Genomic DNA, 25,696 nt, shown 5'->3' with positions numbered 1-25,696 from the left:
CCGATTGCTCTGTTTCAGAATTTTAGGAGCCACTTTTGGCCAAAGTCCGCGAAATCTGAAACGCTAGATGGCGCTGATCCACGTAATTGAAATTTTTTTCATTTGTAAACAAACTCCGGAATGTCGATCAAAAATTGTGTTAAATATCACGGAAATATTGAAGTTTATTAACGGAATCCATCATCAGTCTTGAAATCTATTTTAATATTTAATATCGATTCGCAAACCATTACCGTCGCTGTCACTTAAGTTCTAAATGTGGGGTTATTACAATTATTGTATATCAAACTTGATCAACACATTTGATACGGTGTACTTAAGTCGCGATATTTATTAGCACCTATATATAGGAAGTGCGCTGATTTTTTTTTTTTATACCGTGGTGTTACCAAAAATGTTTGAAACGTAAAAATTGTGAAAGACGTAAAGTTTAGTTGAAAAAAAAAATGAACGATACTTGCTTTGAAGATATACTTTCAGTTTATTTTTCAAGACTATTTCCATATGACTATTTTCACAAGTGGCTCAGTTATGGCGATGGTAAGATTATTATTTATGCTTCACTATGACTTTACTCATTTGTATTTTATTTACCAGAAAAGACGTTTAGCCACAGAGAATTTGCATTTAATTTTGAGGGAGAAAGATTCTTGAGGCACCAAGCATACAAGGATATAAATGGTTTGAAACAAGTGATAAAAAAGTTGCACCCCGTTAAAATAGACATTGGAGCTGTTTTCAACATTTCGTAAGTCTGTGTTTAATCATTATTGTACTGTACAAATAATATCATTTACTTTCTTTTTTTATATAGACCCTTGAACAGTTTGAGAGAAAAGCGTTTTTATCCTGTCCAAAGAGAACTTATATTTGATATTGATGTTACTGATTATGATGATGTAAGAACTTGCTGTAAGGGAGTGGACATGTGCTCTAAATGTTGGAATTACATGATAGTAGCTGTAAAAATTTTAGATGCAGCCTTGAGAGGTATTAATTTAGATAGTATAAAATTACTATAATTTAAAATCATACTCACAAGTAATTGATTCTGTCAGAGGATTTTGGATTTGAAAATATCTTGTGGGTATTTTCTGGCAGACGAGGTATTCATTGTTGGGTTTGTGATCATAGAGCCCGTTTGTTAAAAAGAGATGCAAGATGGGGGGTAGCTACTTATTTGCAATTAGTAACTGGTGGTGAATTTATGAAAAAGAAAGTAACAATAGGTAGTAAGATCCATCACTCTGTCAAGTACATATCAGTGTTTTGAGCTCACCTTGTCATAACTTTAAGCAGATTATTAATATCAGTCATACTTGTAGAAGAGCCCTTGAAGTCATTCAACCAGTTTTCATAAGCATGTGCGTTGAAAATCAAGACATGCTCGGTACCGAGGAAAGGGTATTGAAATTTCTGGGAATCATTGCTGATGATGAAATGCGTGCAGAAGTACAAGACCTATTTGACGAGCATTGTACTAGTCTTACAAAATGGAATGCGTTTATCAAATTTTTTAAGAAACAGATTGAATCAGTTTGTACTTTTATTTTATTGATTGAAATTTTTTCAATTGTGTTGAAATTTCATTGTTCAATTAATTTTAGGAAAATGAAAAATGGTGCAAAACACCATATCTTATTGAAGAAATCATGCTTCAGTATGCATATCCACGATTAGATATAAATGTAACATTGGGAATGACCCACTTGTTAAAAGCTCCTTTTTGTGTACACCCAAAAACTGGAAAAATCGGTGTTCCTATTGATCCAATGGATATTGATGATTTTGATCCTTACAACATCCCAACTATATTAGAGCTGTTTGATGAAATTGATAAATTTGACAAACAAGCAACAGAGCAAGGAATGACCATAGAAAAATTGAAAGAAATAGAAGATGTAAAAAAAACTAGTCTTGAAAAGTTTATGTGCATATTTGAAAATTTCTTACAGGATTTGGAAAATACGTTCAAAATAACTGCACCAAACGGTAGGATGATTTGCAACTTTTTATTTCTCATTTTGAAAATTGATTCATTATGTACCAAGTAGAAACTACCTACTAAAAAAGTCTGCTTTACATAACATTTTACACAAAATTTTGCCATTTCATTTCAGACATTAATTTGGAGAGCGATTAACGACCAGAATTTATTTATTTTCAAGAAATCACTGCCCAAAGTTAATAGTACAAATGGTTAAATAAAAAGACTCGACCAACACATTTTTAACAAGAACTTGACAAAAAGTAATAAACTAGTCATTCAAATAAACCGCAAATCCAACTGAAAACTCACTGGATAAAATCGACGTCGTCAAAATATCAGCAGCTCCGTCTTGTGGCGCCACCTAAAACTACCCCCCTTACCCTTCCCCTTATCATCGAGGCATTGCCGGTCCGTGTTTGGTCATCCGCTATTTTCGTGTGTATTTTCACATTTAGTAACCTGCAATAAGTATACTTATAATCACAGAAAAGATTGTTAATTAACGAGTCTAGTGAAGTTTTTCCGTAAAGAAAGAAAAATGTCTGAAATATCATTAACTGAACAGCCGCACATGCAGCAAGTCGACCTGACCCAGCTAACTTTGCAGCAATTGACTCAAGTTAAGCAGCAACTGGATCAAGAACTTGTAGTTTTTCAGGAATCTCTGCAAAGCTTGAAAATCGCCCAGACCAAGTTTCAGGAGTCTCACGACTGTCTTGATAAGTTCACACCAGAGGCCAAAGGTGAGTTGACTATTGATGGTTGTGTAGTTGATAATTGATAAATTCAGCAGTCTACTAATGTAAAGATAGTACTAAGGTTAGGACACTGAATATTTTTAAAGTTGCAGTAACTATTATTTAAACATTATGTGTAGCTTGTACTAGAGGATGGATATGTTGAATTTTACTATTTAATGAAAGAAAATAATGTCAGCATCTTATGTTGATTTTTATTGCAGGAAAGGAAATTCTGGTACCTCTGACTGGATCAATGTATGTGCCTGGAAAACTTACCGACACGGAAAAGGTTCTCATTGATGTTGGCACTGGATACTATACTGAGCAAAATATACCTGATGCACAAGAATATTTTAAAAGAAGAGTTACCTATGTAACACAGCAGATGGAGAAGATTCAACATATAGGTCAAGAAAAGAGTAAAATTAGAGAAGCGACTGTTGATGTTTTGGAAATGAAGATACAAACTCTGCAAAAAGAAATGGCAGAAAAAGCATCATGAGCAGGTTGAAGGAATTTTGAAAAGAAAATTGTGAAACAATGAACAAACAAGTGAAATGAAATGATATTTAAAGGACAGTATCGATTGATTGCGTGAGTTTGTGTTAAAAATTAATATGTAATTTATGCTCATCATGAATTGTTTCAAATAATCACTCATTAATTTTTTTCCTTGAAACAAATTGTATTTTTACTCTATTAACACATGTAACATCTTTTCATAAAGTTTATAATTATTATAACATTTGTTTTCATGCAGATGCTCACAAATTAAGTACTGTGTACTTTTAGTTCAGTAGGTTGAAAAAGTAATCAAAATATTGTTTGAAAATGATTTTCTCAAACAATACTTTGTTTGATTAATATACGTATATGTTTTAAAAAAATGACTGTTAATTCATACTCCTCCGGTTACGGTTTCCTTATTTACACGAATAGTTTGGTAAATCATGAGAATTGTGAAGGATTAAGGATAAATGATGGACACAGGTGTTCAATCAATGAATATATCAAAGGTCAATAATTTTTATTAGTTTTTTTCGTTCACTTGAAACAATATTTCGTCAGAAACAATAACAACACTTTGTTAGTTTGAGAGCTCGACAGGACGTAACTCACACAGGCAGTGATGACTTATCGACAATCAACGGAAAAAGCTGCAGTTAAAAGGATTAAAAAATATTCATCGCGTTCATCATTATTCTCTTCCATACGCTCTAAAAGAGACATCTTTTTTTCCCCCTGATTTTCAATTTTTCGAACAAACATCTTATTTATTTGTCTACTTGTATGCATACATGTATAGTTGGATATTTTATGGTTCGAGTTACAAATTTGCGTCCAAACGCATACGCGCTCCCATCCCTCTCGCCATTAGTACAGACAGTTTTCGCTAAATTATTATTATCTATTTACACAAATAACATACGCTCAATACGTTGATTCGATGAAACGCTTTGGCTTTTTAAATATCTCTTCGCCCCTTCTCCTCCGACACAACGAAATTCACACTCTTCCGTCCTACGTGTGAACATAATTAGACTCTCATACAGATAGTAGTTAATAGTTGACTCCCCCGTATGATTTCTCGGCTCGCGAGGAATCCAAAATCTTGGCAAATGATTCGTCGCACGCTTTTTTTCTCCCCCACCCCATCTCCTCCTCGATCGGATATCATATTCTTGTAATTTTCCCTCCAAGTTGACCGGATTTTTCCTTTTTACTGACGTTATCTCGCATTGGCGATTACGACGACGACGGCCAAAGCGAACAGCCAGCTTTTGGTACTGCTTTTCGCCGTGCCTCCTGAAACAAACACGAGCCACATTAGGCCGCTGGTAATGATTTTTTTTCGCGACTCTATCGAACACAACACCAATAATTCTACAAAAAAACAAAAAAAGAAAGAAGAAAAAAAAAAACTGTTTGTACTCTTTGGACCAAAATCTGATGTCAATGGCGGTGATGATCGCGCTGTATGGATAGAAAAAGGAAAAAAAAAAAAAAAAAAAAAAAAAAAAAAAAAAAAAAAAGAGTTGAAAGTAAGCTCGTATGCTGATGATGATGTGTTATTACTATTGGGGTTCAAAGTAGATTGTAGCGTGCCACCTGGCATACTGATGGAGGCGAGCCTCGGGCGTTCCTCCTCGACGACGACGGTCGCCTCGTTACGGTAGAGCTGGAAGACGTTGGCGCGACAGGTGATGTGCAACCTGCCGTTGACGAAGCTCTCGGACGTTAGCTCGAGCTCGAGCTTGGCCGTCACCATCGTGCGATTGTCGTAGTTCATCGACGTGTTTCTGATGTAGCTCGAATTTATCTGCAACATTATTAACGTGTCACATACATACATACATACATGCATATATATGTATACACAACAAATGGCTCGGCAAAGCCTTGATTAACAAATCACTAATTTCATAACTCTATACCTTCCCGTTTTGTTGTACTGAACTTAAATCTTAAAAACAGGCCCATTTTCACGCATGGCGTTTTATCTCAAACGAGTGGTGATGGTAAAACCTGGATTTGCAGTAAAAGTGGAGGAGAATAACCAACACCTCCGCAGAAACCAGGCTATATTTATTACGTGTACATAATAGTTGCATCGCGGTGGAAAAGAGAGCGGTCGCAGTGATAAGAACAAACACGCGGAAGCTGCGGCTCATCTATTTGGAGCCAGAGGAGCAAATCCAAGGGATAAGTCACAGATGAGGGGACGTACTTGCAAGACGACGAGAATAATATGTGATCGAGCGTGCGATCGGAGGGAACAATCACACTTACAAGTATTATAACTAGTGGGAGGAAGAGAGCGAGGATTAAAAATTATATTAAATTAGGTGCATCGCAAGTACAGGCTGGACGATACTTTGTCGACGACTAAGTAGTAGAGATATAGCGTAATAGATTACAACATTTGGATCTACCCGACGCAGGGATGAAGATCGTACAGGCGTAAGTAGACGAGGTAACATGTATTTGCACGCGAGTTTTTTTTTTTTTCTTCGCGACTCGCTAGTCGTGTGCTCGAGGAGGAGCAGAAAAAGAAATAATACTTATACTCAATATATAGAGACATATTTATATTAGCGAACGAGACCGTGAGAACATTCCACGAGTGGCTGAAACGCAGAGTTTGGATCCAAACGAATGACGTTTGTTTATCTCTCTCTCTCCGGAGTATACTTGCACCTATAGTACACACGGGTGTGATCTCTCGAGAAAAACCAAGGCACGAGTTTATCGTCTGATGGCTAAATAAACTCTCATTACAACTCCCCCCGAGCTTTTTTTGTCTCCTCCTCCTGCAACTAAGTTATCCGAGTGGAAGAAATTCCGTGCTCTCCCCGACTTTTCTTTATTAATAAACTAGCTCGGCTCGTGATTGACAATGTACACGTATGGCGACGCGCTCCCGCTGATCCCGAGTTACTTGCGTTAATGCTCGTATACGACCTATACATATAGAGCTTGCAGCCGTTCCGATACACCAGCAGGTACTATTTTTTTTTTTTTTTAACTTTGTCGCGGCAGCTAATGAACGATTATTATATTACATAAGTAATTAATTTTTCTTTTTTTTCCCCACTGAGTCTCAGTTTCATTTTTTATACGGTGAAAGGTTTAAAGCTCATCCATGGAAGCCGTGATCGGTCAGGAGGAAACAATTAGATGATGATATTTTTCGTTCACTCGTACATATACGTATTTGCGCCCCCCAATTTTGTTTGCCTCCGACTCGACAACAATAAAGTCGCACTTTTTACGCTACAATTATAATTATGTGTACGTACGCTCGGACAAAAGCTGAATGAAAAAAAAAAAAACCTCGTATACCGACTGACTTTGTTTCTCGTTACCTATTCTTCTCCAAGTGGAAAACAATAAGGAAAAAAATGGTTCTCTTTCCATACAGCCAATGTTGAACACGTAGAGCTTGCAGAGCTTGCGCGCTCCAATGACGCCCGTACTTTTCTCTTCTATGTATACTTGAAACGTACAAGAGCCTGTCAATGCGTATGTGCTTTCGTGGGATTTTTGGCGCAATGAACAATTTATGTGGGTGACATTCATCTCGAGAAAAACCAAAGGGGTCCTTTTTTTCCCGTATTGCACTGAACCGAATTTTAAATTAATGATGAAAAATCAAATTACGCCTTCTCGCGGAATGCAACCCGATTTCCATGGAACGATCGAAGAGCTGCGTCCAACTCTTTGTATGAGTATGCGTGGGTATGTGCGCGCCCGAGAGGCCAAAAGAAAATAAAAGGCCACGCGCAAACTGCTCCGGCTCCTAATTTGACAGTGAAAATTTATCGAATCTTCCGCACTGGTCGACGTTAGCGAGGTTGTTCGCAGCGAAAAGGGGGGAAAAAAAAAAACTTGGCGTCCCGAGAAAAAGAATAGTGTATAGGTAGCTCGGATGGGCTGGGAAAAGAGGCGGTGGCTCATCCCTTGGCTGAATAACGACTTTGGCTAATGCGTTTCCCGGAGAGGCGAAAAGTGGTTTCGCCTGTATCTCGCGGCCACTCTCGCCCGCGTACGTATACGTATACATACATATATATATATTGCCACCCTCGTCGACGCCGCGCAACGCGACCGACCCCCAGATAATCTCTTTTCCCTTTAGCTCAGGATTTGCGCGATATAAAATGCGCAAAAAGAAACCTCTGCCCCGTCGTTGTATAAAATATACACACATATATATATATATACACGTATAAACACCCTCTTGATTTTGCACGAGCTAATTTTGCGTTTGAAAAAAAGAATAATAAATAAAAAGCTGGAATAAATTCATGAGTACAAAATGCCACGTAGGAGGTAATTCAGCCGAGCTGCCATAAGTTCATGTTCATTCAATATTGGAAAAAGTTTTTCAACAAAAATAGTTTTATTATTGATAATGGAGATACAACGGTATTTTTAATCAAATAAAATAATTGTACAATGTGTTACAATAATATACATATGTGTTAGCCAGTCCGAACAAAAGAATAGCTGATATAGGCTTTCCGTGTGAATAACGTATTTAATTTCGGGTAATCAATATTGACCGAGAACCTCATCATGTTATGAAAAAAAAAAAAAAAAAAAAAAAAAACTTGTAACTTATAGACATAAAACTCGACGAGCGAATAATGTACCTTCACTTTTGAAAAGGGATACGAATCGCGCTTCCCTTTATACGATTTCAGCGCATCGTATTACGCGCACAATATTCGATGAAAAGCTCATTATTTTAATAAAACGTGGACTTTTTAATCAACGAAGCCAACAACAAAACCAAAAATCACTCGACCGAACGCGGTGCTGAAAAAACTGAGAGGGATAACGCAACTCAGTGGCTGTGCAGTATAAATATACGCGCGAAAGTGATTCCAAGCGACACCATTTAAGGCGTCCCTCTCTCTCTCTCTCTCGCGGGTGCGCGAAAGAGGTGCAGGTATACCAGCGATGGGATATAGTTCCGGCCAGATTTGGGAATTCTCTAGGACCCAACCTCTCTGACGTGGGAAATCACTAGATCAAAAAAAAAATAGTACCGAAGGTGACGCGCGAGATTCAAATAAGGTCCAATAACACAAGCATCCATCACCTGATGACCCGGGGCGCTCACTGGCCACTCTTTTAAATAAATAATTATTAATAACACCAGCGCCTATCACCTGATGACCCGGGGCGCTTACTGGCCACTCTTTTAAATAAACAATTATTAATAAATAACACAAGCGCCTATAACCCAATGACCCGGGGCGCTTACTGGCCACTCTGTTAAATAATCAATTAATAATAACACAAGCGCTTATCACCTGATGACCCGGGGCGCTTACTGGCCACTCTTTTAAATAAACAATTATTAATAAATAACACAAGCGCCTATCACCTGATGACCCCGGGCGCTTACTGGCCACTCTTTTAAATAAACAATTATTAATAAATAACACAAGCGCCTATAACCCAATGACCCGGGGCGCTTACTGGCCACTCTGTTAAATAATCAATTAATAATAACACAAGCGCTTATCACCTGATGATCCGGGGCGCTTACTGGCCACTCTTTTAAATAAACAATTATTAATAAATAACACAAGCGCCTATAACCCAATGACCCGGGGCGCTTACTGGCCACTCTGTTAAATAATCAATTAATAATAACACAAGCGCTTATCACCTTATGACCCAGGGCGCTTACTGGCAACTCTGTTAAATAAATAATTATTAATAACACAAGCGCCTATCACCCAATAACCCGGGGCGCTTACTGGCAACTCTGTTAAATAAATAATTATTAGTAAATAACACAAGCGCCTATCACCCAATGACCCAGGGCGCTTACTGGCCACTCTGTTAAATAAATAATTAATAATAACACAAGCGCTTATCACCTTATGACCCGGGGCGCTTACTGGCCACTCTGTTACATAAATAATTATTAATAAATAACACAAGCGCCTATCACCCAATGACCCGGGGCGCTTACTGGCCACTCTGTTAAATAAATAATTAATAATAACACAAGCGCTTATCACCTAATGACCCGGGGCGCTTACTGGCCACTCTTTTAAATAAATAATTAATTATAACACAAGCGCCTATCACCTGATGACCCGGGGTGCTTACTGGCCGCTCTGTTAAATAATCAATTATTAATAACACAAGCGCCTATCACCGTATTACCTGGGGCGCTAATTGCAAATCTAGTAAATAAATAATTATTCATAAGTATGTCAAGCACCTTCTTCCTGAGGATCTAGGACACTTGTTTGCAACACTATAAAATGATAAAAAGTTGATCGATAACATATTAATTATATCACAATTTTGATTGCCTATCTAGTACGACAAAGATCTTTTTAATTGGCGCTCTTGTAATTACTTGATAATTTATTATTTAATAGTAGCTAGTAAGCGCCCCGGGTCATTAGGTGATAGGCGCTTGTGTTATTATTAATTGATTATTTAACGGAGTGGCCAGTAAGCGCCCCGGGTCATTGGGTTATAGGCGCTTGTGTTATTATTAATTGATTATTTAACAGAGTGGCCAGTAAGCGCCCCGGGTCATTGGGTTATAGGCGCTTGTGTTATTATTAATTGATTATTTAACAGAGTGGCCAGTAAGCGCCCCGGGTCATTGGGTTATAGGCGCTTGTGTTATTATTAATTGATTATTTAACAGAGTGGCCAGTAAGCGCCCCGGGTCATTGGGTTATAGGCGCTTGTGTTATTTATTAATAATTATTTATGTGACAGAGTGGCCAGTAAGCGCCCCGGGTCATTAGGTGATAAGCGCTTGTGTTATTATTAATTATTTATTTAACAGAGTGGCCAGTAAGCGCCCCGGGTCATTGGGTGATAGGCGCTTGTGTTATTTACTAATAATTATTTATTTAACAGAGTGGCCAGTAAGCGCCCCGGGTCATTGGGTGATAGGCGCTTGTGTTATTTACTAATAATTATTTATTTAACAGAGTTGCCAGTAAGCGCCCTGGGTCATAAGGTGATAAGCGCTTGTGTTATTATTAATTGATTATTTAACAGAGTGGCCAGTAAGCGCCCCGGGTCATTGGGTTATAGGCGCTTGTGTTATTTATTAATAATTGTTTATTTAAAAGAGTGGCCAGTAAGCGCCCCGGGTCATCAGGTGATAAGCGCTTGTGTTATTATTAATTGATTATTTAACAGAGTGGCCAGTAAGCGCCCCGGGTCATTGGGTTATAGGCGCTTGTGTTATTTATTAATAATTGTTTATTTAAAAGAGTGGCCAGTAAGCGCCCCGGGTCATCAGGTGATAGGCGCTGGTGTTATTAATAATTATTTATTTAAAAGAGTGGCCAGTGAGCGCCCCGGGTCATCAGGTGATGGATGCTTGTGTTATTGGACCTTATTTGAATCTCGCGCGTCACCTTCGGTACTATTTTTTTTTTATCTAGTGATTTCCCACGTCAGAGAGGTTGGGTCCTAGAGAATTCCCAAATCTGGCCGGAACTATATCCCATCGCTGACTGGTATACCCCCGTCTGTGGGTATATAAAAGGCAATAATGGCTCTTATAATCCTCGCGAAAATCGCTGCGGTGCGGCGGGAACTTGCACACGTACCTATACCGGTTTTTCTAGTTCCGAGTGGGTTATTTGTAATACCTACATGTGCGTGCTGCACCTACCGTATGCCCATTGACGGTCCAGGTGATGTTGGCCGGCGGATTGGCCGGTGGTGCGCTGCAGTTGGCTCGCACCGTATCTCCCAACGCGTATCTCAGCTTCTCCGTGCGCACCGTCACGTTACCCTCCGGCAATCCTGAAAGAATGACCAATTTTAAGTGGGTCTTACTATTCAAGTTGCACATTGATTGAACAAACTTTACGAGTCCTCTTTATTTAGTTGTGGCTTCGTATAGTAATGTCGATTGTTTTTTGGAAAAGCCTATATATATTATATTGGGATAGTTGTGCCATCGAGAGGACTCGGTTCTCTCTGTGTTGGATCACTAATTGCGATCGATCGGCAGAGAAGAAAAGAAAAAATATGTAAAAAGCTTAGCGAGTTTTTTTGTTCAATTGTTCAGCTTTTCATTTTTACTTTTGTATTGTAAAGTAGAACAGGTTTTTTTTTTCTATTGAGACATTTCACACGAACAAGCAATCTAAAGCTTTTTTTCATAACACCATAAATCCCTCTATGTTTTTTTAAATATTTTTCTTTTTCCATCATAATAAAAGCCGTTGGAGATAAAATCGTTTTTTTCACGCTCTCAATTATTATAGGTATCATCGTCGGCGATGCCCATTTTTCGATTATCCGTGTTGTACAAACGATCATTAAAAAACCATCGTAGCTTTATCGATAAAATTTCCCAGTGCACGTAATAAAGCATAATATGATATCACAGAGGTCCGATTTCGACACATATTGTATCGATGATGGGCCGCGTTACGCCGCCGAACGAAATCAAATTTTCAAATTAAGCCGATGCTAACATTTGTAATGTACACGCTTTGGAACAGTATAAATTTACCGAGCTGAGCCATAAACCTCTCTCGGGCGTTCAATAAAAAAAAAAAAAAAAAGAATAAAGTTCACCTATAAACCTGGGCAGGTCTCGTCATTTAATTTAGTGAAATGGAGATACGCAACGCGGCATTGTGTACGGGGAAAAAAAATAAAAAATACGCGCTCCCGCAACAATGAGTTAACGGGATCTTTTTTTCTTTCATTTACTCGTCCTTTTTGTTGCGTATTATTTTTCTTTTTTTTTCCCCCCGATGGGGGCGAACAGCGCGTCGTTTTACCCCAACGTGCGTCCCTCTCTGCTCTTATTTTCTCCTTCCTAATTTCATCTCGTTAACATCTCCGTAGACATACGCCGTTCAGGGATGAAGAAGAGCCCCACCGTAAATTTTCAAGCCGCTTCGCATTTCGAACTTTTACACGTGCGAGTGTCTGTGCACCGTTCCCCGGCGAGCATCGCGTATTAATATTTGGACGATCAACATTAGTTTAGCCAAGCACTTATACGCAACTACGAACTTTGGCTTAATATATTACGCGCTGCAGGATGTGTTGGCGCGTTATCCGTACATAGAGTAGGACAATACATATTATACCACCGGTCAAACATTTTTTTCATTCTTTTAATTTACGAACCAACGGTTCAATGAAAATAACCGACGGTTATTACGAAACCGGCGGATGATGACCGCCCGATTCGGGATGTGGAAAAAAAAAAAAAATTACCCGCGCCTCGATATTCCGCCAAAACCACCGACACGCGATAGCTTTAGTGTGTATAGGTGCGCGCTGTTACATTATACGTACAGGTGTATACGTGTGCTGCAATCCACTCGTGAATTTGCGTAATCAGACCGGACGCGCCGAAGCTCTCGATTTTCATCATCGATATTCCATTCGAGCTCCGTCGCTTCGGCCATTTTCCCCGTACATTTGTCAGTTTTTCCCGACACCGAATTGCCCTCTTTGCTCGTGCATGCAGGGAAAAATTGCACCTCTAAATTCGACCGAAACTCGGAGGGGGAAAAAAAATGGTAATTTTATGACACAACGAATGATGGAAAAAAAAAAAAGAAAAAAGTAGTTGGATCCCGAACGCGTTTTAATTAGACGTGATTACGATGTCGTTGAGCAGGGAGTTGGCTGCATTACGCAGTTGGAGCCTCGATCTCGAGAGGGCATGCTGATTGCAAGCGAGAGCGACCGGATGAATGGGGAAAAAAAAAAAAAAAAAAACAAGCGAAACAAAGAGCCGCCCCCGGCGGGCCAACCTTACTTTTTCCAGCATCTCGGGCGCGCACACCCCCTTCACCTGTATACGCGTATCTATGTACGCGTACTGTCATTTGTCTGGCCTTCCCCCCCCCCCATCCTTTCTTCTTTGCACCGCCAACGTAAGTATAAAAAAACCGGGTGACATCGGTAGCTCTGTTTCTTTCTTCTCCGTTAGGGAAGAGGAGTACAGGTAGGTATAGGAGATCGGCTAAATCGGCAGGAGGCACGGTACTTATTGGTTTCCTTTTTTGCGCGATTGTTCGTCACCACGTTGCGGCTACTGCACTTTAGAATTAATTACCTTCGTGACCAGTGATGGTTTGGATTGTTTCTCGAGTCCGATTTCCACCACCGTACACCCGATGATTACAACATATACATATATATATATATATATTAAGGCGTGTGTCGCGACACTCGCGTTCTTCCCCTCATTTGTATAAATGCTTACCTCGGGTTCGTTGTTTACGGCATCCAATGTGCTCTTTCCCTCCACTGATTTTTCGAGTTTATCGCGAGTAAACGACCAAACAGTCCGTACTGCCAATTTGTGTGACGGAGACGGGGGGTGGGGGGGGAGGGAGGGAAACTGGGTCGGCGCGCTGTTGAACTTTCAACTCGTTAATCGATTCGCTAAATACACCGGTGCCACTCCTGCCCCGCCTATTTCACGATTTCCAATGGCTTTCTAATTGCGAGCTCAATAAATAGCCCGATCCTCTAGATATATTTTTTTTTCCTTCTACCTTCCGATGTACATAATATGTACATACATACATACGCATGATCGTCAATACAATGGGGTCACGCGTCACGGTATCGTGATGGTGTACATGTGTCATATACTCACTGACGACGTGCATGTAGCTCCAAACGAGTTTGGTGATGAATTTGGGCGCATCCGTGGACACCTCGCACTTGTACTTTCCCGTTTGGTTAGCCTCGATGTTGTTCAGCACAACGCTGTGGTCGTCGCTCAGGTTCATCTGAAACACAACCCAACCGGCACGTTGAACAATCGTTGGACCGAGCGATAAACCATACAACGCACACGTCCTTTGCTTTCACTCGCCGAGAACGATTCGCGTGTTTTACCCGCAACGCGTGTCATATATATACATACACTACATATCCTACACGAAGCGCCGTCAACGCAGAGTCCCGGAAGCGCGAGTATATATATATATATATATATATATATATATATATATAATCTGGTTCACACAGCCGTCATGTGCAACGTCGACAAGTACGGGAGCGAGTGTGGAAATCCTGGCGCGTCCGTGAGACGTGGATTATATAATACCCAAAAGCAGCCTATCTCTCGTCAGCGACACACTCGCCCGCGTGATGGGGTGGGATATGGTTTATATATATACGCCGCGCAAGGGGTATAGACGGAGTTAACTATACGAGCATCGTCAAGCACAGAGAATCGGTGATGGTCAGCGCTCTCCCCTCGTCCGAATCCGCTATTTATTAAGAAACGATTGGCCCGTCCTGCCGGATATACCTATAATGCCATTGCACATGGTACACATACCCACACCGACGAGAGTGAGAGAGAGAGGCGATTAATTATTCACGTCCCACGTTGTCGCTGGCAATGCACGACTCGATGCAACTGTATATACGCCACATGCGTTTCTAAATGCTGCAATCAATTTTGGTTTTGCCAGGGGAAAACCACGGTGTATATATACGTACACACCTGTACTGTCCGTACCAACCGGCGCGATGTATCAGCAGCCCCCCGACTCGTCCTCCGGCTTGGAGAGAGTATATACGTGCTATTGTCAGCCGAGCCCTGCCAAACTTATTGTCCACGTTTTCGAATTGGCGAGGAGGAGTCGCGAGTGGGGAGGTAAATTATAATACGCGAAATTACAGGACAAGAGTGCGTGGTTTTTCATCCTATATCGGATGGAACGCACGAACATAAAACCCAACGAGGCAGGGTGGAAGAAACAGAGCCGTGCCTCTCTCCCTCTCGATAAGCCGCTGACTTTTCGAAGCTTGTACTCAAAGGTGTATACAATACGTTGTAGTTGACGAGCCAATGCATTATCCATGTGTATACGAAACACAAGGGTCATCGCTGCGTGCCATAGGTTTGAAAAATGGCAAAAAAAAATCGTCAGATGCGGTGCGAAATACGTACAGCGCATACACATATCCGGCGAAAATGCCCAGGTAATCGATAAAACAACAATTGTATAGGGTACAATTGCAGGAATGGGGGAAGTTTAGGTGTGCGTATATTATATAGGTGGTTGATATACCCCACGCAACTCGCGAGTCGAAACGCGTGAGGACGCAATTTAATAACGCAACGCTACGTGTATGGTATAGTGCCCGCGGATCGTCGCCCGATCGCTGACGACAGCGCATTTATCGATCCGTACGTCTATAATATATAGGTTTCGATAAACGCGGGGGGATTTCGGTCTAATTGAAAATCAAGTGCGACCTTATTCCGAGAACGACGAACGCTGTTTGTTCGACAAGCTTGATTTTTCAGTTCTCGTTTAGCGCCCTCCCCGATTTTCCCGTGTTTACCCTTGCAGTTCTCTAGCAAACGTTTCGGCGAATTTACTTTTTCTCTTATTTCAACGTTTATTTTATTTTTTTTCATTATACGCTTTCGACTCGGATTTTGTTGATTTATTGTTGTCGCTTGTGCGAGAATTTCGGTGCCCGTTGATGTGTTTTTAGCGTAAAGCCTCGACAAGTTTTAGTTGAAATTGAATTTGCACAAAAAATCATTACCAATTATTATCGCGTACCCCACGTGACGAAAAAGTAAAATAAACGGCGCTCGACGAAGAGGGTACCAATCACAGGGTACATTGGATGGGTAAACGTCAAACGCGACCTTCCCCTACCCGACGAATAAAGCTCCCCTGATTTTCAATCAATTAGCAGGATTACGACTTACCACCCGAGCGCTATTGCCGATCGCTTTTCACGCGCTCCCGGCCCTTTCGCGGAATATTCAAATTAATTACACTCATATCCCTTAACGAGACATTATTTCCCACGGCACCCGATGATTTACGCTTTTGCGATTTTGGCGGCATTAATTAACGCGCCATGGGAATTAAGCGTTAAAACCTGTATTCGAATGAAGATTTAATGCGAGATCCGCATCATTGACAATTGTACGTAATTTTATTGTCTCCACATGTACATCCGAAACATAATGGCACACGTGTTCGTATATTCAGCCCACGAAGGATTATTGGATATCGCGTTGTGGTAATCAAGAAACAAAAGTCAAACCCATGAAGCGTTATTTGTCGCAATATGTATATCTCCTGCAGGATGGGATTATACTCACGTCGATCTTGACGCGCGGTAGAAAAGACACCTGAGGTGGCAACTCCTTCGGCAGGAACCTGTAGAATTCCTTGCCACCCTTGTACCATTTGACCGAGTAGAGCGGCATGGAGTGTAGATTGTAGTCGCAAGTCAGTTTGACCGTCGAGTTCTCGACCACGGCCACCGGGACTCTTATGGACACGTCGATTTCTCCGAGAGTACCTGCACAACGAGCAACAATGGACTCATTAAGTACGAAAATTTTTACTTTTATTTTCTCTTGTTTTCAACTTTGAGATAATATATAATTATTCGAATCAAATGTACACTTGGGAGATAGAGTGGTCATCAGTTTTTAAAGTGACGCTCGGAAAACCGAGTGCACGGGATATTATATCTTATATATATATGTAATATCGAAACATCGTTACCATGACACTCCCGTATACAAGTATGTACAATCCTCCGGTCTGAGTGATGTACAATGGGAGTGGGTATACAAAATTACTCGACCTTTCCGCTCTCTCTCTATCTCCCTTTTGATCTTTCTGTGGTCTCCGACCTCGAGCTGGATGGATACACTCAACGCCGTATGCAGTGCAATTAGATTAATTAGGATGCGTTGAACGTGGCTGCCGAGCTCGGAATATACATATCATCATCACCCCTTCCCCCTTTCATCCCCGAGGGAGGATCAGGTCTCGTTTGAGGGGCCTTTCGTGCGCGCTCGTTACTCCTCGCTCTCTGGCCGAGCATGTGCCTCTAATGCCGAAGCTTCGAGCTCGGGGAGGGGACAAGGCGCTCTCTAAACTCGTGTCAGTAATTTCACGCTCGCGCGGATCGCTTTGGCCCACTTACGATTTATTTTTACCCCCCTCTCCCCCGTGGCCCGGCTCTTTTTCGTTGGCTCGATGCTTGTAAACAAACTTTATCGCAACTCTCACCAGAAGCAACGCCCACCGTCTCCCTAGAGGGTCTGTATATGTGTGTGTAGATACGTGCTGTTTTAAGCTTTTGCTATTCGTATGAGGACGTTTTCCAGTACTCACAATTTCTTGTACGTAACAATACTAATGTTCATACCATCACATATCTCAAGTTACAGGAGCTTGCGGCTCGTTGCTTTGAATCGTAGAGGCTTTTGGATGCAATGTTATAGAAAATGAGATTGTTTCAAAGGGATTCGAGTTAACGAGAATATCATCCTACAAAGGGTTTTTTCGAGTCGACAAAAATTTTTTTGAATATACGAGGTTCTACTGGAACCGTGTGCTTTGAGCGTGCGGTTACACGGTGACTTATTTATTTGCTTCATGAACATATTATTTACTGCAACGAAGCACCGTACATTTGGCCGAAAACCTATTTTCAAGTATACATTATACGTATAGGTAGGGTATTTTTGATGTACAGTGTCGGTACGGGTGGCATTGGCGGCGTGTACGGTCGAGACAACCCTGGTAGCGACAGAGGCATCGGCATCAAAAGCTAAGCGTCACTCGAGGGAAAAAAAAAAAGAGAAAAAAGTTGGACCAAAGTGAAAGATAAAAAGCCGGTTGAAAAAGTTGGAGGATCGGGAGCGCAGAGAAAACTGATGGGACGAACGATGAGCTTTTTTTAAAAAAACACGCGCTTTTGTCGACTCGCGGTTCCTCTTCCGCTCCAGTTCGCGGAAATAACCATAACGAGTACGGTATTCCGCGATAATTATTAGGAAAACAATTCGGCTTCGCTTTGTGTACGTGACGCGACCGAAAGTGCATGGCTACAGCCCAGGAGAGGTGCTCTGACCATCGCAACGCATCACATGAGAGCAAAGAAGTAATATACGTATGGCGCGCAAACTTGAGTTTGAAACAGCGATTCACAGTGGCACGAGACGAACTGTGGCAAATTTCTTTTTTTTTTTTCCCTTAAAACACAGTTATTTACGGCCCAAGTTCTGTTGGGGTGCGTGTTCCTTTTTCGATCACCGCAAGCGTATACTTCAAAATAACAATAACCTATCGGGTTCATTTCGAACGATTCGTCTATTCTGTCTGTTTTGTGGCCTTCAAATGAAATTCAGCCAGTACTTGAATGATTGCACAAGGAATTCGATTGCCAGAAAAAAACGCGTACGGGCAGGACGGCTTATTGATAACAGCATTTATTCATCAACCTGTATACATTCGACTGTATATCACCCTTTTTTTTTTCGTACGCGTAGAAGCGTTGATTTCGATTAATTTTTTTCACATAAAAATTCGTTAGCGTTGCGACTATAGAAAGAAAAATGCTGTATCGTCGATTCGTTTGATCCGCTTCGCCAATTGGTTTCGGTGGAAAAAAAAAAAAAAAAAAAAAAAAAAAGAAACAGGCTTCATTAATCGATACAAATCGAGTTCAATTAGGCCGACTGATTGGCCGAGTGGCGAGCACTTTTAATTTCGTTAGCTCCTTCGTAATGGCGCATCGGAATTAGTGTCGATAATCGAGAACCCGGCGTCGCACCATCCGCTCCAAATTAGGGACAAAAATATCGTTATACCGATCCTATATACCAACGACGAACGACTATATCCCACTTGGCGTTATAGCTTTACCAACTGTATAATCCATTTTTTTTTTTTTTTTCAACATCCACGGCAATATTTGTACGATAATTATCTCGGCTTACGGCTAAATATCAATTCAATGGCCGAAACTTTCAGATCGGAAGGCCATAATTGATTGTCTCACGAGGAACGATTTGCCTTGTTCGTCGTCCCTCTGTAACACAGATCTCGGATCGAAATTCCTCCCTCGATTGCATAAACTCGCCGGAGTTTTGTCTGCAAGACGCGTGTGGTGTAAGTGCTTCGATATACCACCAATGTGTGCCGTAGGCAGGCGCGCATCAAGCAAAGTGCCCCACTCGATTGATACCATCGCAGGCAAGGAGAGTCGAGTGGAAGCTCGAGAACGACAGATATGATCTCGAAGAGGCCGGGAGACGACGGGATCCGATCGAAATCGAGCTGGCATGTACTATATAGGCAGGCAAAAAGCTTGAAGGCTCTCTCTCTCTCTCTTTGAGGCTTGGAGAACACCGTGGATGGTTCTTGTAGTTGATATTTTGCTCATAATGTATATGTGGTTGTCGATAAAAGGTACAGAGAGGCGACGGCAACGGTTTTCCATTTCCCCGAGAGCTTGGGCATTTCAATGGTATAGGTACTCGATGGGAACGCGAGTTTTGTCATTTTCCAGAGGTGTAAACGTGAAAGTCGCTCGTGAAAGGGCTACTCAATGTGATCAAACAGGACGAATCAGATCGAGTGTCGCGAGGAGCCGATGATTTCAGAGAGCCTAGTTTTTCCATTAAGAGTGAACATCGCGAAAGCGGCCAAGTTTATTTTATCACGCAGTGAATGGGAGCTACTCGCGAGTTTCGTGCTTCACTAGTGATGGTGCCAGCGAATCAAGAACGTCCGTATGTACTTTGGATGCGATAATGACAGTGCGCTATGGATAATTCACATGTATACAGACGCGTTTTTTTTGTTAGGTGGTTAACTACTTTTAATTTATCACACAAGTTATTGCTCATTAGCATGAAAATGTGCCAGGCAAATAAGTAACAATCAATAAGAAAAGTTTTGAAAAATCCATAACGAACACATGACCTATAATATGTTACCCCTGAGTTGCAAATTGAAACGCAATAGCTGACTCGACAACCACAAGCGATTACTCTGAAACACTATTTACTGTATATTAAAGCATCCTTGATTCGTGTTTTTTTTTTTGGGGAATAGAAATAAAAAAATTATTTTCGAATGCCGAATGAACTTTGCAGAGGAGAAGGAGAGGTAAAAAAAATGTTATATAATTAACATTAACTGAAAGTTCCGACACCAGGCGTACACTTCATCCCATACTTTTTATCATAAGCTTGATTTGGACATTGTTACAAAGTATAAATATTAAGTACAGGTAAGGTATATTATATAAATATACATATGTATACATGCACCTACGCATGGAGCCAACAACCGGCCCAAATTGTCCCTACCATTGCGAACTTGTGCTAGTAGAGTTGCCAGCTATACGTGCGCGGCCACACGTGAATACGTACATGTCATACAAGTAGGTACACGGTGTCACGGTTTACGGTTGCACCGGTGCCGGTTTTCATGCAGCCGCGCGTAGGGGGGGGGGTAGGGAGCAACTAGACAAATTGTCCCGGGGAACCAAAGAAAAGCCCATACATGCTAGTGCATCGTAGCGGGCGAGGACACCCCTGTCAAGCGAGTCCGAACTTTGTTTCGCGTAATTTAGCCGAGGCCACGCAGAGAGAGAGAGATGACTCCTACTGGTGGCGGCGGTGGGAATTTACATCTTCCGGTCTCCAATGTTTCCCATACATGCGCGCGCAAATAACAATGACGACGTGCAACAATGCAGCGCGTTAATAAATACACGAAAGAATTTTCGCTGCTCGGAACTTTGTTCCGGAGGGTGAACAGGGAAAACCCCACTTTTCACTGCTTCTCGCGAAGAACAAGACCAAGGAGTAGGTAAATTTGATGTATGTATACTCCCCTCGGTGGGGCAGAAGGACGCGTGCCGGTGCGCCGCGTAACACATGAAAGCCACTATACTTACACGGAGCCCCTCGCGTAACGCGGAGAAGGAGGAGTTGGTTATCCGAATAAGAGCCCGGGGGTGGGGGGGCGAGAGAAAAGTTTTCTCCAAAGTCGAGCCGGGTTGTATCCGTGTGTGTATATATACTTCGGGCAGCATCGCCAGGGTCGGGCCGCTCGCTGATGGATAAAGCCTCGGGGCTTAACTCGAAAAGTATGTGTGGCGCTGGCCGTGATTTACCGGCGCCCTGGGCTTTGCCCCCTCCCCCCTGGAACTCTTTTACCCCGTTCTCTGCCTTCGAGAATGTCGCCCGCGAGGGGATCAAATTTGTCGGTGTGTCTATACGACAACGTGTAGTCAACGTCGGGCTGGTACCCCTGCTCTCTCGTCGATATTCCCTACAATCCACATTTCCGGGCTGTCGCCCCCTTTTTTCCCTTACTTTTATTGCCCGCTCTTTCCGTCCTCCTTGGTTATAACTACGACCTCGTGAAATTGCTTTTTCGTGTGTTTGGATTCCGAGGGACAAAGAGAGTACATATGAGACAAGGAAAAAAAAAAAAAAAAAAGAGTCACGAGGGGTGGTGGGGGTGAATAATGTGGGAATGCGACAGGGATCATTTGTACCGATGTTACCTGCCCGCCCAAAATCGTATGGTTTAGTTTGCGAATCAAATCAGTCACCCAATGATGATTTTAATCGCGCAGCTATGAAAACAACAGTATATATACGCTCGCTTTGCCTTTAATTTTATTCGTGCAAGAACCGGAATGAAAGCTGCAACCCGGGAAGCTTCTGGGAAATTTTTTATTTCCTCAAAAGTAAATAGGATAAATTGAATTTGAAGTTTAAAAGCTCTTCCCCAACGCAAGATACGCGTCTTCTCGTGGACGTCTCGTAACTAATTTTTTTAATCTTGAAAAGTGCATCCAAACAAATTAACGGAAGGCCAGGGAATGGATGCTCATAAAATTAATTAAAAATTATCGGGGGGGGGGGGGGAGCATGACCTACCTACCTGCCAAGTAAATTTAACTATTTTATAAATTAATCGAACATCGAATACTTGAATAATTGAAACTTAACCAGACTCGAATTGAAAGAGTGTAAAAAAATAAATAAAAAAAAATACACGATACAGCTGTAGGGAAAAGTTGGAGGTAGAAGTAATTAGTAAGCTAATGACGCTTCCTTTCCTACCCGTGTGTATATAGACGTCTATATTCTATACACTGTACGCTGCGAGCATGAAAACATAAAAAGTTGTTAATGATCATCGTCACAGGGTAACAACGCACAGCGTTTGTCATATACACGCATTATGTGTACCAAGTGCCATTGTATGAACAAATGTATACATGCACGTATATAGGAAAGAGAGATCTCGTATTTCTTGTTTAATCGGGTGTATACACCGCACGAACACACTTTTGCAGTGCACATTTGTACGCGCATAATACAAGCAACTACATAGGCACGAGTGCGCGAGCTTCTGAAAGCAATCGCCGACCCACATATCGTCGCAGCCCCTCGTTTGCTCCTCTTTCTTTTTCTGTATAATATACCTACGTACATGCATGCATGCATGATACATGGGGGTGGGTATAGATGTAGGTATAGTACAACCTGTACATGATTAGCACGTACAAAAGGGATCGCTCTCAATTTGCCCTCTTACATGCGTACACCCTTTATTGCTCGAGCGTACGAGTTACCATGGCTTTGGCTGTTGCTGTTTCTCTGTCACCAACGTGTGTGTTTTTTTTTTTTTTTTTTTTTTTTTTATGAAGTCTGCACGACGACAGCTTAATTGCTCTACCCCTCTTATTTTTCTTTTTCTCGCGTACTTTTGCGTACATAAAGTGTCGTACACTCGACACCCACTCATATACTCGTTTTCGCTGAAGCACTGCAAAGCTTCCAATGGATACACATTCAATCGACTTGTCAAACCATTTTCATCGATAGCTCGAGAACGAGGACCATTGCGCACGTCAAGTGTAGAGTACAGAAATACATTTATATACATGAAAGTGAAAGTTTTTAACGCACTTGCTACCCTTATTCTTTTGAAAACGCTGTATATATTTTTTCTCCCTCAAATGATCCCTTGACAGGTATTTGAAGATTTAGCGATCTCAGTGATTTGTTCTTTCCTCTTTGATGAAATTAGATAAAAATTTTATTTACAGGCAACAGCTGGTGATTTAGTTTTTTTTTTTTTTTTTTTTTTTTTTCTCTGGGCACCATTCCAGCCTCTTAACCCGACATTTCCTCGTTTGTGCCCTGAAATATAATTACAGTATTACTTGTACGTGTCCACCGTCTGTGATGATCGAAATTCACGAGAGACTCGTCGTTTCGATCACCCCGATACGCACACGAACAGTAAATTCGGGAGCTCGTACGTATACGTGTGGACGCTCGGATAACGCCCTCGAGCCCCCCAATGCTATATTTTCGGTTGAATTTCGCCGACGCGGCAGCAGTAGGTCAGGTAAACGTGCGCTCCATGGCGATCGATTAGCGAGACGTGATTTTGTAACGAAACGGTCTAATTTGGCTTTAAAGCGCGTGATGGAGGAGGGGGTGGAAGAAAAAAAAAGCTCGATTCGTCAATCGGAGGAAATGGAAAAGGGATAGACTGCTTGTGTATTCTTTTTAACATTTTTTTTTTTTTTAATTTTTATCTCATTTCCACCTAAACTAGAGCTCCTTCGTAGTCTCTCGTATTTGTCCATAGCGTATTCAGCTCGAGTTTTCCGATTCGTAAAATGAATCCGCTCGAGCTGATTTTTCCTTTGGCTGCTTTTTGTTTCATTTCCCATTGAAGAACATAATGTATATACTCACGTACGCAAAAAATTCCCAATATTGTTGCATTTTTTTTTTTTTTTCCTACGATAACCCTCCGAGCGACGTGTCCATAAAAACGAGTGGAAGAACCGACGAAGAGTTTTAACGAGTGGCCATGTACAGCGCAACAGAAACATCTTCTCGATGCGCGGAGAAAAATGAAGCGTATACGTGCACGGAAGCTCAAAGAAGGAGTGCCCCCTCCTCTGCTTTTGGCCTATCGTTCGCTCGAGAATTGAATTACTCCGCATACGTACAGTACACATACATATAGGTATATACCATCAGGGCGTGTATACGCGCACATTCGCGATCCGTGCATGATGTTATCAATCCGTAAACTAATGTGTATATCTGCGAAATTTACTTTCTGGAAACCACAGCTCGCGGCTCCTTTGCCCCCAACTTTCCGGCTTGGTATTATAGTCTCGCCTGGCCGTGTCCGTTTGTGCGCGCCAACGGGCCATGGAATTTCATTTTCCCTGGTGCTCTTTCGCCTCTTGACCACTACTATTACCACTGTACGAGAGGGAGCTCCGCCTACCCGTGGGTCAAAAGAGCACGCAGCCGCGCTTTTTTTCGTCCTCGCGAATAATTCGTTTGGCGCAAACAAATGAGAGTCGCTTCAACGGCGTCAAACGCTAAAAACGGCTCGGTGTCCGGCTCGCTCGGGCGTGTGACTTTTGCAACTTTCCTCGGACGCGGTGCAAAATACTTTTACGCCGCTTTTTGAATTATTGCGAGCTTTTTGGGCAGCCGCGCGAGAGCTAAGCCCCAACTAGGACAGGCGGTACGCATGCGAATTGCACATTATAGGGAGTCTTTTTGATTTTATCCCAGGAATACTGAGTAGATTGGATGAAGCAGCTGGGTAAAAAAGCGCTTTGAAAATCGCTCGATTATGGAAAAAACTGAGCGACCCAAGTATTTAAGAAAAAAAAAAATTTGTTGATTTCATACAATTAGAGCGGACAAACCGTCGCGCGTGAGTAAGAAGAAATCGTGCGACTTTTCTCCCCGTACCAGCAATAAAAGCTCCCTGCAGTGCTTGCGGTGACAAAACAGATTTCACGATGGCACGCGAAATAAGGGGCCTTCCGTTCACCCGGGGCATAGTATATACTTACGTGCTCCCCCTCTTCCTCCTTCTTCCACGGTCGAGGCGTGCGTCTCGACAAGGGTTTTTGAATTTTTGCCAGCTGGCTTGGGTCTCCCCAGGGGCGCAAGGGACCCCCGAAGGGACTCGTTCGCGTGATTCGAAAGTTATTCCAACCCGATCGCTACCTCCTTAAAGTGGTTTCTTAAAATTACATTCAGTGCTCGGGTGGTTCTTCAATAGCACCCCCATAACTATATTTACGGAAAAAAGGTACGATTTTTTTTTAAATTTATTTCATCCGCTCTCTTCCTCCTTCTCGTAAGTATGAGAAATTCCAATGCATTTGCATATACGTTGCTACAAAAACTACGATAATCGTATCACTCGATAGAAAAATGTAATCGTCATTCTTTTTTTTTTAAGTAGAATTTGGCTCCTCCTGACCTCAGATCTGTCGATTGATAAATTGCATGTATTTTCGTGGGTGCAACCCCTTGCCGAAAAAAAAAAAAAAACTCTGTGACTACTTTAGGTACTCTATCGATCAGACTCATAATCACTGCACTTCTGCGTAACATATTATGCATCGAGCGCGTTACACCGGAATCCACAGGGAGGAAGGCTTGTTTTGTTTACGCCAGGCATGTATATTATACATATACGTACGTCAACTCGTGCGATTCACAGTCGGCGCCTTTCCCTGAACGCTTGAAGGATTGAAGTGGTAATTCAATCACAGAATCAGCTCCGAGCTCTCGCAAGCGAGTATACTGCAATCGAACACG

General features: G+C 41.7%; 3 protein-coding genes across 4 annotated transcripts in view; 2 read left to right on the top strand and 1 right to left on the bottom strand.

Annotated features, from left to right (window-relative positions):
• The first annotated feature begins 128 nt into the window (after positions 1–128).
• On the top strand, positions 129–2,263 carry LOC106643209 (DNA primase small subunit-like). The gene is made up of 7 exons (XM_014358242.2): positions 129–540; positions 598–748; positions 815–990; positions 1,059–1,254; positions 1,326–1,536; positions 1,608–1,992; positions 2,121–2,263. The coding sequence occupies exons 1-7, from the start codon at positions 447–449 to the stop codon at positions 2,141–2,143; spliced, it is 1,236 nt and encodes a 411-aa protein (XP_014213728.2). The 5' UTR covers positions 129–446; the 3' UTR covers positions 2,144–2,263.
• A 121-nt stretch (positions 2,264–2,384) lies between these two features.
• On the top strand, positions 2,385–3,473 carry Pfdn5 (prefoldin 5). Its single transcript, XM_014358315.2, has 2 exons — positions 2,385–2,733; positions 2,952–3,473. The coding sequence occupies exons 1-2, from the start codon at positions 2,529–2,531 to the stop codon at positions 3,230–3,232; spliced, it is 486 nt and encodes a 161-aa protein (XP_014213801.1). The 5' UTR covers positions 2,385–2,528; the 3' UTR covers positions 3,233–3,473.
• A 310-nt stretch (positions 3,474–3,783) lies between these two features.
• LOC106643224 (uncharacterized) overlaps positions 3,784–25,696 on the bottom strand; it is a 34,137-nt gene continuing 12,224 nt past the window's right edge. Inside the window, exons 2-6 of one of the 2 annotated variants that reach the window (XM_014358263.2) lie at positions 16,367–16,569; positions 13,877–14,012; positions 10,907–11,040; positions 4,807–5,050; positions 3,784–4,536 (exon numbers count right to left, since the gene is read on the bottom strand). In XM_014358263.2, coding sequence (XP_014213749.1) covers positions 4,460–4,536; positions 4,807–5,050; positions 10,907–11,040; positions 13,877–14,012; positions 16,367–16,569 — 794 coding nt within the window. In that variant the 3' untranslated portion in view covers positions 3,784–4,459. The remainder of the gene's footprint in view (positions 4,537–4,806; positions 5,051–10,906; positions 11,041–13,876; positions 14,013–16,366; positions 16,570–25,696) is intronic. The other variant, XM_014358264.2, reaches the window with a different exon arrangement.

This window comes from Copidosoma floridanum, unplaced genomic scaffold, assembly GCF_036245765.1.
Source record: "Copidosoma floridanum isolate Cflo_tuat_1 unplaced genomic scaffold, Cflo_Japanese_pri ptg000009l, whole genome shotgun sequence".
Lineage (NCBI taxonomy): Eukaryota > Metazoa > Arthropoda > Insecta > Hymenoptera > Encyrtidae > Copidosoma > Copidosoma floridanum.
The sequence above is the reverse complement of the archived record's forward strand: the minus strand, read 5'-3'. Positions and strand labels throughout refer to the sequence as shown.